Below are 13,625 nucleotides of genomic sequence, written 5' to 3'. Positions count from 1 at the left end.
GTCATTAATGAGTAATATGCCCTGTTTCCTGCAATGATCCTGGCTGCCACGTCCTTTTCATATTTATTTTCAGATGTTATGATCGCTCCCAGGTACTTGAATTCTTTGACGACTTCAAAGTTGTATTCATTGATTGTTACGTTTTGTCTAACCCTTGGTCTTGGGTTCTTCGTAACCACCATGTACTTGGTCTTGTCCTCGTCGACTTTCAGACCAACTTCCTTGGCTCCGTTTTCGAATAGGGTGAAAACTTCTTTTGCATCTCTGGTGGATTGTGCAATTGTGTCCACGTCATCCGCAAACGCCAATAGTATTTTTGATCCTTGGGCGGCAAATCCGTTTGTCAGTTGTGGTTGAGCTTTCCTACCCGCATGTTCCAGTGCAAAATTAAATAGCAGGGTGACGAGAGGATCTCCTTGTCTAAGCTCGGTGTCAATGAGGAATTCCTCCGACGTGGTGCTGCCAATTCTGATCCGTGCGGAAGCGTTCTCTATGCTCACCTGTGCTAATCGTAGCAGCTTTCCAGGTACTCACATTTCTACCATGGTCTCCCATAATGCTTCTCTGCTAACAGAATCGTAAGCTTGTTTAAAGTCCACGAAGATTTGGTGTACATCGCGGTTCAATTCACAGTTTTTTTCAACACCTGGCGTAGGACGAATATCTGGTCTATGGTCGACCTTCCCGGTCTGAATCCGCTTTGGTAGTCGCCTATCATTTCCTCTACGTATGGAGTTAGCCTTCTAGACAGTACTATGGATATAATTTTGTACGTTGTATTGATTAACGATATTCCTCTATAGTTCCGACGTATTTGTTTGTCTCCCTTCTTGTGGATAGGTACTATATGGCTTTCATGCCAGAGTTTAGGTATTTCTTCTCTTTCCCAGACTTCTCTTATAAGATGATATACCTCAAGGTGGAGCTTTTCCCCTCTTTTTTAGTAGTTCTGCCTGTAAGCCGTCTGGCCCTGGGGCTTTATGGTTGTTAAGGGACGAAATTGCGGACTTTACTTCATCTAGTATGGGCCCTGGTATTTCAGGTTCGGCTAACTGGTACTATCTTTGTTGTCCTGTCGTTGTGGGTTTTTCTGTATTTAGGAGTTGCTCAAAATACTTTCGTCTGTGAGCAATTGTCCTGCATCGTCTTTTATAAATCTTGGGCTATTGGTCGTGTTGCCCTTCAGCTTTAGCTCTTGGACAGTAGAATTTCCATTATGTTACTATACTCCAGTCGTCAGAGACGAAAATACCACTTAACCTCTAAAAATTATACGAACAAGCTGAATTTTGCCAAAAACATTAATTTAAGGACGCTAAAAAAGATGCAAAAAGTTTACTGCTTGCGTCAAACGTATGCCACAATATTTGCTCAAAAGTATCATTTTTAAATCCCTTTAAAAATTAATGATTCACTTTTTCTAGATCAAATTTTGCATGCTTAAGTAGTACTAGAAAATTTAACTTGTAGTAGTCAGTTATTTTCCAGATAATGATCGATTTCTAGGAGGTGTTTTTTTTTGTGAAATATGACACAAATTTTATCATCTTTTACATTTTATTTCGCCATTTTTTTGTTGTTTTAGACGTTATTCAGAACCTAATTTATCTTAACACCTACATACGAATAACGTGACACCGCATTAGAAAATTAGGCTCATTTATTCTTATATTATTGTATACCAGGAAAAGACAACCAAGCAGCGGATGCTTTATCGCTCATCTGCTCTTGTGCTGCTACTACGACGGTAGGTGTATCAAAACTCAAGTCACTTCACACAACATTTTGTCATACAGGGGTAACATGTATGCTTCACTGGATAAAATCGAAGAATTTACCTTTCTCTCTCGATGAAGTCGAGACTATGATACGTGGCTGTTAAGTATGTTCTAAAATCGAGCCGAGGTATTTTAAGAAGTAGGGCTTTTTCGGAAGCTTATAAAATTCAAATATCCCTTCGCACGCCTTCGAGTATAGACTTTAAGGGACCAGTGCCTTCGAATGCCAATAACCGTTATGTTCCTACGGTAATACATGAGTATTCCAGATTTCCATGCAGTGTTATTAGTGCCAAAAGGGTAATCAAAAATTTAAATAACTTATTCATGATGGTTGGAATGCCTGCATACATTCGTTCGGATTGAGGGACTGAATGTCTATCAGCTAAAGTAAAATAATTTCTTAACTCCAGAGGAATCGCACAAATAAAACTACTGTTTATAATCTTCAAGGAAATGGTCAAGTAAAGAAGTTGAATTCTACTGCCTGAAAAGCTATTTAAATAACATGTGAATCACATTAAGCATATTATTGAGACTTGGGAACAATACCTACCAGTTGTGCTACATTCCATTCGTTCATTGGAATCTACCGCAACTACTGTACGCTGCATGAAGAAATGTTCGATCTCCAAATGGGAATACAATACCGTCATGGCTAACAAAATCAGGGCAAGTCTTGATGAAGAAGCCCGATCGTAAAAACAAGTACCAACCTATTGTAGAAGAAAGGGGATAGAAGAGGCAAATCCTGATTACACTTTTGTTAAACTGAAAGACAGACGGGAGACCAAAGTGTCTAATCGTCATCTGGCTCCAATTGGACGAGGTGAAGGAGAAGTACTAGATATACCAGGTCAAGAATCAGTGTTAGTTGAGGACCCACATGAGTTACATTCGAGACTCAATGATTACTCATTCAATTATACAAACACGCATAACATGCAGACTCAAGCAGATACGTCTCTATCGGATTCATTACTTCTTGAAAGACCTCCAAAGTGTTCTCGGCGAAGCTCCTTTAGGCGCTCCTAGAAGATCAAAAAGAGTTCATCATTTATCACGGTATCTGGAAGAGTATGGTGTGGGAGAATGATGCGATATCAACCTCCTTGGTATTGCATTGGCTGTAGACTTAGAATATTGTAGACAACTTTATCCTGTCAGGTTTGTCAGTGTTTAACATAATTATAAGTCAAAGACATATAATATATAGAGTTCTCGTCAAGTTATTTTTAACAGAAAAACGTTACTTGACCATTGATAAGGTATAGTTGCATTTAGGTTAAACAAGCTTAAACAATTTTGTTTGTTGAGTTTTTTGTTGACTTCTTCTTAACTTCATCTTTATTTAACTGTTTAAATAAGTCTCTCTAAATTTCAGGACCACCTAATACCTAACTCGGCATGGAAAGACTATTCTTCGAACACAAACTACGCTTTCGACGCCTTCGAAACACCCTCAACAGTCACCCTCGAAGAGAAAAAGCACGCCAACGGCAACACAAACGGCACATCAACCAAACCGACCAAAAGTCGCCACATCCAACGTCCTCAAACCCGCCCGCCTAGCGTACCTCCAGCAGCACCTCAAGGAGATACTCGATCCCTACAACGCCCGCGCATGGGCAATTATCCTCCTACCAATATGGACAGAAATACTTTTTCTCTACCGAGAACGGTATATGACAGGAACCATTATAACGACAGAAACAGACAAGGACCTGATATGCAACCGGCGGACTTTTATTTTATGCCCTCGCAACGAAAATACTCAGGTGAAGTGGTTAGAGTTTACGTAGATTATAACAATCAGCCGAAGTGAATATGGTGGTGTACTAACTTTAAGGGACTTTTAAGTTAATTTCAGAGATTGCAAAGCGAAACACTGTAGGTAACTTACAGTAGATCCACTGGATTTTGCACATTGTCATCATTCGTATTATAGGAAATAAAGCAAAACATATGAGCCAAACTTACGTCGGCGTCGGTTATAAGAATTAGAAAATGGCTAATATGTATTAGGTACAATTGACGTTTTTATACTTCTCTTTTATATCATTTAGTTTTGTTCGCCGAGACAGTCCCTGATTAGTTTTCGACAAGTTTCGGATCAGTTACAAGATTATTGTTGTGCACTGGCGCGATTAGTTATTAGTTTCCAACTTTAAATTCTCCGCGAACGATTTTCGGACATTTCTTACTGTTTCTAACCTCAAAACAAAACAAAGTTTCCTTAATTCTTAACCGGAAAGGTCACATTTTTCACCTACAAATAACAAATAATATCAACTTTATTGAAGAATATTGCCGATTGAGAGCGAACTGTACTGTACCTGGCGTCGCTGGCAACAGTGTCGCTGTTCAGAGAATTAAATTTCGGGGGAAAATTAAAATATTAGAATATGATGTACGTGCTGCCATCTACTCAACGAATTGTGAAACGTTAGTTTATTTGAATGCCACTCATTTTAACTGCGGCGTGAACATACCGCCTTAAATGACACGTAAAATAATTTATAAACACTACAAACGCTGTCAAAACAAAGTTTACAATTGTCAGTAGGTGAATCAATCACCGACCATCGTCCCTTGGCTGCCTTTGTTCTATGTATGCTGTTGAGGAGCGATTAATTGCAGGAACCCGATCCGTCAACTGCGCATGTGCGAGGCGAGGACATTCAAAATGTCTCGAACCTTCAACTGAAAATGTTTAGTGAGATCTTGTCTTGATTTTTGATTTCTTGTCGAAGGTTTATATTCTACCAAAGAATATAGATGCATAATCATAATGCGTCTATATTCTTTGATTCTACTTTGATATTTGATATAATATTTGCACCAGTGGCGCACCCAGGGGGGGGGGGGTTTGGGGGTTAAACCCCCCTTCCCCAATGACCCTATTCCGACACTGTTACTCACACATTTTAAGGACTCAAAATGGAGATGACATCATAAAAAAATTTTGGTGACCAACCAAAACCCCCTCCCAGAGGCAAATTCCAGGTGCGCTACTGATTTGCACGTGTATAAAATCACAGCATACAATGATGAATGATGTTTTGAATAGTTACATATTAGCGTAGTTCGTAAATATGTCAGTGTACTGTTTTGAATGTGGTAAAACTTTCCCGCAGTAAAATTAACATATAAAGAATATTTATGAGGAATTTACTTTCAAATTGGAGAAAAATAAATTAATATTTTCAAACAAGAAAATTTTAAAAACAGGCATTCTTCTCAACAAGCAAGAAAATGAAAGCTAAGACAATACGTATAAAGAAACCGAATGCTGTTGAAAAACGTGTAGTAGATGACACGCTTCATTCTAAATTGTATATATCAGGCGATCTTTCTAATGGTTATATTTATACAAAAAATTTAATCTATATTAGGTACATTATTGTTAGATATGCAAACTATTTTTCATTTTAGTTAGACTCATAGTAAACTGCGGTGGGCATAATTGCTTTATTATATTTCATATAGTCCAAAATATAAGTATGTATTCAAATCTTTGTACTCTAGAGCTATATTAATAAACGATAATTTTATTTTATTCCTTTTGCCACCATGAAGTTTACGTTTTAAAGATTACATATGCGCAGTTGACGGATCGGATTTATGCATTAAGTTCATCGCTTTAGTTTCTGTGAGTAGAAAAGAGATGTAATATACAAAATAATTCGCGAATAATGTCATACTTGTGCAAAGATCCAGCGAATTGACTGTGTATATAATTGTCCATTTTATTTAAAATTTGTAAAATGAGTTATCTCTAAAAGAAACCTTTTTGATCTTTGAAATTAATTTGTTGTAAATTGATTCAAATGTTTATAGATTTCGATTTTTTACTCTGTCTATAGGAATGGGACCTTAGTACTCCTGTCACAGCTCCTTACTCACTTCACCTCTAGCCAGGTTAGTTTCCACAACAGTAACATTATTGAGACTGTATAATAAGTTGTATATAGGTATGCGGTGGTGAATCCAGAAATACATAAATATATGTAATGAATTTACTAATAGGTAATGTTTACAGAATTGATATTAAATGAACAAAACATTTACCGTTTTTTTTTGTTGTTATATATTTTTTTAAACGGTTACTGTACTCACATCCTAACGTATAATTTTGAAAACGTTGCAATTATAAAAAGACACATTAACTCTTTCATGCCTGCATTTTTTGTACTTTTTTTGTGTAAAATCTGTGTTAATTTCGTATTTGTCGAAGACTTTTAGGTGATATAGAACCATAGGATACACCAAATTATGTTCAATTAAAAAAATTCGGAGCTAGTGTCAGGTTTTCGCGTTTTATTTGCTGTCCTCCAGTGCATTGCTTCAATTAGCAGTAGCAAAATATGGTAAAATATGAAAAACCATATAAGGAAATACCCAGTGTATAAAGCATACAAATTGGATGGACACATTAAACAGAATGAACGTGGGAGTAAGATGGCGTGGAATCTCATCAAGAAATTCAGTTGCGACCCCATTTGGAAGATGGCAAAATTGAAATAGTATTAGGCCGGTCATCTGGAAAGGAAAACAGATCATGTGGATAAAAAGATGATAGAATGGATACCAATACGTGGACAGATGAACTACAGATAATTACATACAACTGGTAACTGTATAGCAACTGCACAAGTAGAGAAACGTTTCGAGAAGACCTACGCCTCACATATACTCACAAAGACCCTCACTCAGACCACGATTTTTGTAGATCAATTCACCAATGATTTATCATCTGCTGATGAAAAGAGATTATAAAAATTATTTTGTTGTTGTATCATTATAAAACATTTAGCATATTTTATAAATTCTTTATTTAAGTTTTTTCAATAATTTTCAAAATTATGCGTTTGTTATGAAGAGCAGCAATTTTTTGAACATTAAAGAATATTTTAGGGAAATTTGTTATCTTGTAGATAGACTGTTCCGCTGTAAAATGTCCGCATATTTTGACAAAGGAGGTGTTTATGTCTTTTCTAGTCTTAAGTTCTAAACAATAGTTTAACCAGTGTCGTTTGTATATTCAATATAGGAAGATAATATAAGCTACTTATATGTAACTAATAACAAAGCTAAGCGATAATATAGATAAATATCACATGTTCTATATCGATCTACATAAATACTTTACGTAGGAAATCACTTTACGCCAAGTTTTGTTGCGGTATTGATTCTAAACAAAACAATTTTGCATACTTGAACTATTTCGATGAAGCTTTTTGCAATAATGAAGCAATAACTTAGTTAAATTAGTTAAGTACTTAGTTTTTAGAAGACCATTCTTACAAGATTTAAACTAAATTTACGACAGAAATCGGTGGGATTTTTCAAATAAAGGAAAAGGTAAAAACACCTTTACGATGTAAATGGCTCCAATTTTGATTTATTAATATAAATCGTCGGCTGTATGCAATAGTGACTTAACTCAAAAATTGACAAAATTGAGTTAACATCACCAGAGGGCTTGAAAAGGCCTTCTGGTGATGTTAATCAGAGGTGGTAGGTACACTGTAAACCATTCCAATTTTTTTTATAACTCATCGCTGTCTAAAGTGTGTTAATGTGTCTAAATGTGTTTATTAACAACTGTGTTAATAAACACATTTTCTCTTCCACGTAACTTGTAGTATTCTTTATTGAACCTTTATTTCAGTTGATAGTAATAATAAAAAAAAATGCCAGTTTTGTCTTTGCCTTAATTAGTCTTGAAAGATAAAATGTTGATGTGCAATAGTGGCACAACTCAAAATAAGGGTTGACTTAAAAAGTCTGTTACAATTCATTAAGGGCTACCTAACACTCTCCCAAATAAACCGAAATTATTTTTTTTTTCAAAAATCCCAATCCATGTAGTAAAACAAATAAGACAAAATTATCGGCACACAAACTTTAAACCCCTGTTGTGAAAAATTACCAGTTTTGTGTTGTGCCACTATTGCATACAGCCGACGAAATGGCGTGAATGGTTTATATTTATCATCATCATGCGTGGTTCCTAGCAAGAATTTCTTTCCAGTCGTCTGGAGTTTAAATTTAACTACTGTATAAAAAAAGAGTAGATAATTGTGTTTGTTTAAAATCAAGATAACCTAAAAATGTGACTGGCGTGACGTCATACTAATATGGCATATTTTGACTATTGCAAAATGTGCAATTTCTACGAAATAAAGATAAATTTTGCTATTATGTATTTAAATTATTCATTGGCGTTTGCTTTTGTCATTTTTGTGGGTCCATCATTTAATCTTTTTCAAAATTAAGTACAAGATTAACTAAGATTTTAGGGATAATCTATTTCTTTTATTTTTTAGGGATAAGGTGACGCAATTTTCTGTATTTTAGTAATCTGTTTTTGATAAATACATAAAGTTTTAATCAATCCTACCAATGGAAACATGTGTAAAACAGAATACCATAACCATATATGTATAAGTTTTTAACAAAAGTGTAACATTATACACTTGTTATCGCTTAGTTTTGTAAATAGTAAATGATAGAATAGTATATAATTTATTTTAATGCAGTTTCCACCAGTTTTGCTATTTTATTCAAAACTGTAATTGAATAAACAACCAAAGAAATCAAAATAAATGCCTCAATATAATTAATATCAGTTAATATGTTATTAGCTCTTCACCTGATACTGAGTTCCAGCCCTCATATCACCGATTTGGCGGTCTGCTACAATAATTTTATTATCTATTAGAGAGTTTTCTAGGAATCATCAGTTTTTTAGTGGTACTATGTCGTATGCTATGGTTAGATCAATAGATAAGAGCTGAATGTATTGGTTTCTTGATACCTTTTTAATTTAGTTGGGTTATAGTAAAAATATGATACGCGACATGAACTTCCAAATCAAAATCTTCCTTACTACTGTTTTATTTCACTCGATTCATATTCTCCTTCTATCAGACTTTCAAGATTTTTTCGTATAGTCATTATAGTATAAAAGGTATTTTACAGTTTGCAGTTTTCTTGCAACTTCTTCATGATTTTCTCCAATTGATAATACAGCTTTGTTATCAGTAAAAGTTAGTCACATCTTTCCAGATCAGGGATATCATTGAAATATAAAAGATAAAGTACACCTTTTGATACTCTTGTTCAGTCATAAGCTTTCTGCCATGTCGAATTCGTCTTAACACTTCTTCGTTTGAGACTTTTGCAGTTGCTTTAATTTAATATATTGCATTGGAAATACTCGTTTTATTTATAAATAAGGCCTTTACGCCATATTATATCTAAAAGTCGACTCACTTTGTTATTAACAATGAAATAAATAAGATAAAAACTTAAAAGGATTATTACACAGTATCTAAACAATGGACAATGAACAGTACCTCTTTAAATATATCAAGAAATACCAAGGTAAAACTCTACAAAACAATAGTTATGTCCGGTCCCAACATACGGCTCAAACATTTGAATAAAAATAGTTTTGAGTGAAAAGTACTGAGAAGCATTTACGGAGTGAAGAATGAGAATGGTATACATATGCAGAAGACGATACAAATTCAAGTTGTGAGACATGTATTGCGGATGGGGCAAAATGTCCCTGGTAAAATAAGAAAAACGTTTCTGGATTGATGAAACGAGTATTATCACAGTACCCAGAAGCTATATTATCCTAGTCGAAAGTACTTTTAGAAACATTGACTTAATTGCCTTTAGTGCACATAGTGTTGTAAAGCCAGAATAATAATCATGATGGTGATAAACTCAGCATTAGGACAATGTCCAGAAGCTACCATTCTTCTTCTTCTTAAAGTGCCTATCCGTTCCGGATGTTGGCGATCATCACGGCTATCTTTACTTTATTTATTGCAGCGCGGAACAGTTCCCGGTCCTCTCTTACCATTTACTAGTAAACTACAATTATCCCAGTTGAAACTACTTTTAGAAACATTTATTTCATATACAGAAAAAAGCTATATATATATATATATATATATATATATATATATATATATATATATATATATATATATATATATATATATATACATATATATGTTTGCGCCACTTATTATATTTATATACTTTTGATTATAAAATAGCAAAACAATATCAGACTGTTATCATGTAAATATTTTCGTATGATATAAGGGAAATAATATATACACTTATATACAAATACTTTTATATGAAGAAAGCCAAATAACCTCTTTACTCCATGTACATATAGAGAAATATTTTGTAGATTTATAGATTATCTACTAATTCGTTTTTATTTTGTAACTATCAGCAAAAGAAGAGCTAAAAATGTAGGTTTCTCGTTGAACGGTAGTATCGAAGACATTTAGTGTTATTTTAAAACATTTAAATATACACAAAATTTTGTTACTTTCTTTAAAGTTTATAGTTAAAGTTTTTCTGTTTGTATAATTTATCCTTTTTAATATTTGTAAGTATTTTTGTAAAATTTAACCCCAATAAATAAATTCTATGAAATTTTACACCAGTTTTTTTTTGAAAATAAAAATGTGAAAGTAAGAATGGGTGAAAAAAATATAAAATATGAACAAAGGGTGGTATGTCTGTTGCCAGAGAAGAAAGAAAAAGAGGTTAATCTTTGTATGTGGGTATATTTTATTTTATAAAAACCCTTAAAAGGGCAACATTAAAAACACCAACGTTTTCGGAACAACTGTTCCATCATCAGGTTAATATACAGGTTACCATGCCTGAGCCACCAAAATATTTGGGTAAAAACCCTTTAAAATGTAATGTGTTACCAAAGATTGTACATGATGTTGATAATATTATGATGTTTAAACATCGTTTTTGAAACGGTCGTTATGAAAGTTATGGTAGACTGGGTTATCTGGAGAGGATAGAACTTTACAAGCAAATGACAAACTTAAATCTCTTCTAAATTCTAGAGGGGTTTGCCCTGACTCACTGCATATACTTAGTATGGAGCTTGTTCGAAAGGCACCCAAAGCGACTCGCAGTGCTGTATTTTGAATAACAGCTAGTTCTTTAAGAACAGATTTCTTGGCTAAGTTATATACCACTAAGCCGTAGTCATTTTTGATCGAACTAAAGATGAAAAAATACGTAGAAAAGTTGCCGTATCGCTGCTCCAGGTGATGTTCGACAGTGTCTTCAAAACAACGCTTTCCTGGCAAGTACCTTTTAGATTTTTAATGTGACTTTTCCAAACCAATGTTTTGTCAAATGTAAGATCGAGGAATTTTATTTCTTTTACAAAGATCAGATTCTTACCACCCAATGCTTGAAATTTGATTATTCTCTTTGTAGAAAATTAATTATATTTTCTACAATAGTTTGTCCTTCTAGAATAATTTTAATAATGATTGTTATTCTCACTAATATATCTCACTAACTTTAAGATATTCAATCAGCATGACACGCCTTCTTTCTGCTGCATTGTATCTTCTGCGCCTGTCAGTTCTTAAGATTCATAATATTCAAACCCAACTACCCTTAACTTCACTTCGTCTTTGCCTTCTCAAATAGAAGCACGCAAGTCAAACTTACTTTTTCAGCTTCTCAAATAGAAGCAAGTAATAGATCTTCTCACGCTTCTTAAATAGAAGCAGTTTTCAAGTGTAACTTATTTTATTAAATAGTTAACTATAGTAAATTCAGTGTCTGTGCATCTAATATGTAAGTACCTGAAATTATTCTTTCATAAAAAAGAAAATCGACAGTTTATGTGCCAACATTTCATAAATGCCGGTCCGACAAATTACAGGGTTGCCGGATATTCAACAAACTATAAACTTTCTTGTTCTATAAATCGCATGTATTTAGCGTTAAGAATAATTAATATAAACAGTTGTGCGGTTTAAGAACATTTTATATGAACATTTATGTTTTTTATTATTATTAAAAAGGGTGATTTGTTGGCAATCCCGATTCTACTATTTATTCATGTAAATAATACAATAAAAATATTTCTAGCTTAATTCTTATTTTAATTATTCTACTTTTAACTTTACTATCCGCTATATTATTACTAATCCGCAATTTTGCGACCTAATGGTCGCTGGTCCTTCGAGGTTTTATTTATTTTTTATCTACCAAATGTAGGAAGGTGGGACTATAATTTTTCAAATATTTACTTTTAAATCATCGAACCAGCTACCTCATCCTTTCCCCTACACTCTTTTCGCATTTTTGAGAAGAGCAAGAATTTTGTTTTTTCGTTAGAGAAGCCGAGTCCTGTTTTGTCAGATCATTTCTAGAGATTATTTAATGTGCTTTGAGGGATTCTTTGGGTGGATTATAGATTTGTTCCTCTTAGTAGGAGAACCAAATCGTCTGTGTAAGAAATAAAGTTACACTAACAACGATTCTTGGGGGACTCCGTTTTCCTGAATTCGAGTTAGTGAATATAGTGTTCCATTTGTTCGTACCTTAAATGTTCTGAATTGAAGAAAATTTTGAATAAATTTTAGGAATTGTGCATTAATACCCCAGTAGTGGCTTTTGTTATATAGCAGAAAATAGCTAGAGAATGTTGTTTGTTAATGAGTGCTTCGTGAACTTCAGATTCAAGATCATCTAGGTTATCCGTCGTTGATATATTTTGACGAAAGCCGTTTTGCTCCGGGATAAGTAATTTTTTATCTTCCAGAAACCATGAAAGGCGACGGTTTATAATCTTTTCGAATAGCTTACAGGTTGACGAGGTACTTTAGGAAATTTAACTGTAAATATAACCAGAACTGTGAAGCGGGTTTACAACTCCCCTCCTTCGAGTACTTCAAACTGAATTTTTCAATTTTTCGCTACCAATATACATATTTCGTGAAAACCTTTTTTCATGTCTCATCTTTTATTCGCTTTTATTTTAGACCGGGCCTAAAATTATAAAACTTTAGGGAAAGGAAAGAATAAATAAATACACAGAATAAAAAAAATGGTAACTTTATTCGTTAACTATGAAACAAGAACTTATGAATTTAATATTTTTATTACTGAGAACATACAAAATTTAATCTCAAAAAGTAATTCCTTCGAAAAAGGTAATTTTGTTTAATTTTTTTAATTATAAATTTCTGTGGAAAAACCACTAATCCTTAGAAGTCCATACCTAATAATTATTTCGTTTTAAATTAATAATAATTTTAAATATACCAAACTTATTACAAATAATTGGAAATAAATGTAAGAAAGCAGACAAAAATCACTTTAAGGCTGTGATCCTCCAGATTATTTTCGCAAATTAAATCAGTGTACTAGTAGCTTACAAATATTCATGTAAAATGATAAATGCTCTGTCTTCTAATATCTTTAAACACCAATTTACCATCCACCAAAACGTTATCATAATGAGAGTTTAGTTAAGTTTGATTCCTTTAAGTAAAGTATAAAATAAACCATGTAAGGGTAGGTAGATAAGGTTTCTTCTGGACCATTTTCTAAGATGGCGGCCAATATGGCGCTTTTGACGTTAGTGATGACCGCACATATTAGAAAATGATCCAGAAGTCACCTTATTCAATTGCTTATAAGTTTTCTACTCATTATCACCGATCCTAAAACCCGAGCAACCCTGAATATATTAAATATCGATATTAAATGGAAATCACCAATTCTTAATCACATGCTCAGTATTACACTACGTTTTATGTTTAACCGAAAGTATAAGACACATGTAAAATGCATTTGCATGTTTTTTACATAGAACTGCACAAACTGTTTTGCATCAAGAGCTTCATATAAATGCATATATAGATTAACATATTACGATAACTACAGAGAACGTAAATTATAGTGAAGTTTCATTGCGCAGGTTTTAAGGACCCATTTTAGTGGCTTGCTTCAATAAAAAAAAGCGACTTAGTCCGG

General features: G+C 33.5%; 1 protein-coding gene across 5 annotated transcripts in view; it reads left to right on the top strand.

Moving 5' to 3' along the window:
• The window catches only part of nahoda (DOMON-like domain-containing protein nahoda), a 144,993-nt gene extending 134,735 nt beyond the window's left edge, over positions 1 to 10,258 (top strand). For 3 of the 5 annotated variants that reach the window (XM_072534172.1, XM_072534170.1, XM_072534168.1), the window contains one exon: positions 3,163 to 10,258. In XM_072534172.1, coding sequence (XP_072390273.1) covers positions 3,163 to 3,603 — 441 coding nt within the window. In that variant the 3' untranslated portion in view covers positions 3,604 to 10,258. The remainder of the gene's footprint in view (positions 1 to 3,162) is intronic. The other 2 variants (XM_072534169.1, XM_072534171.1) reach the window with 2 other exon arrangements.
• The last annotated feature ends 3,367 nt before the right edge of the window (positions 10,259 to 13,625 follow it).

Source organism: Diabrotica undecimpunctata, chromosome 6 (assembly GCF_040954645.1).
Source record: "Diabrotica undecimpunctata isolate CICGRU chromosome 6, icDiaUnde3, whole genome shotgun sequence".
Classification (NCBI taxonomy): Eukaryota; Metazoa; Arthropoda; class Insecta; order Coleoptera; family Chrysomelidae; genus Diabrotica; species Diabrotica undecimpunctata.
Note: the sequence above shows the minus strand (reverse complement) of the source record. Positions and strands in the feature narration are given on the sequence as shown.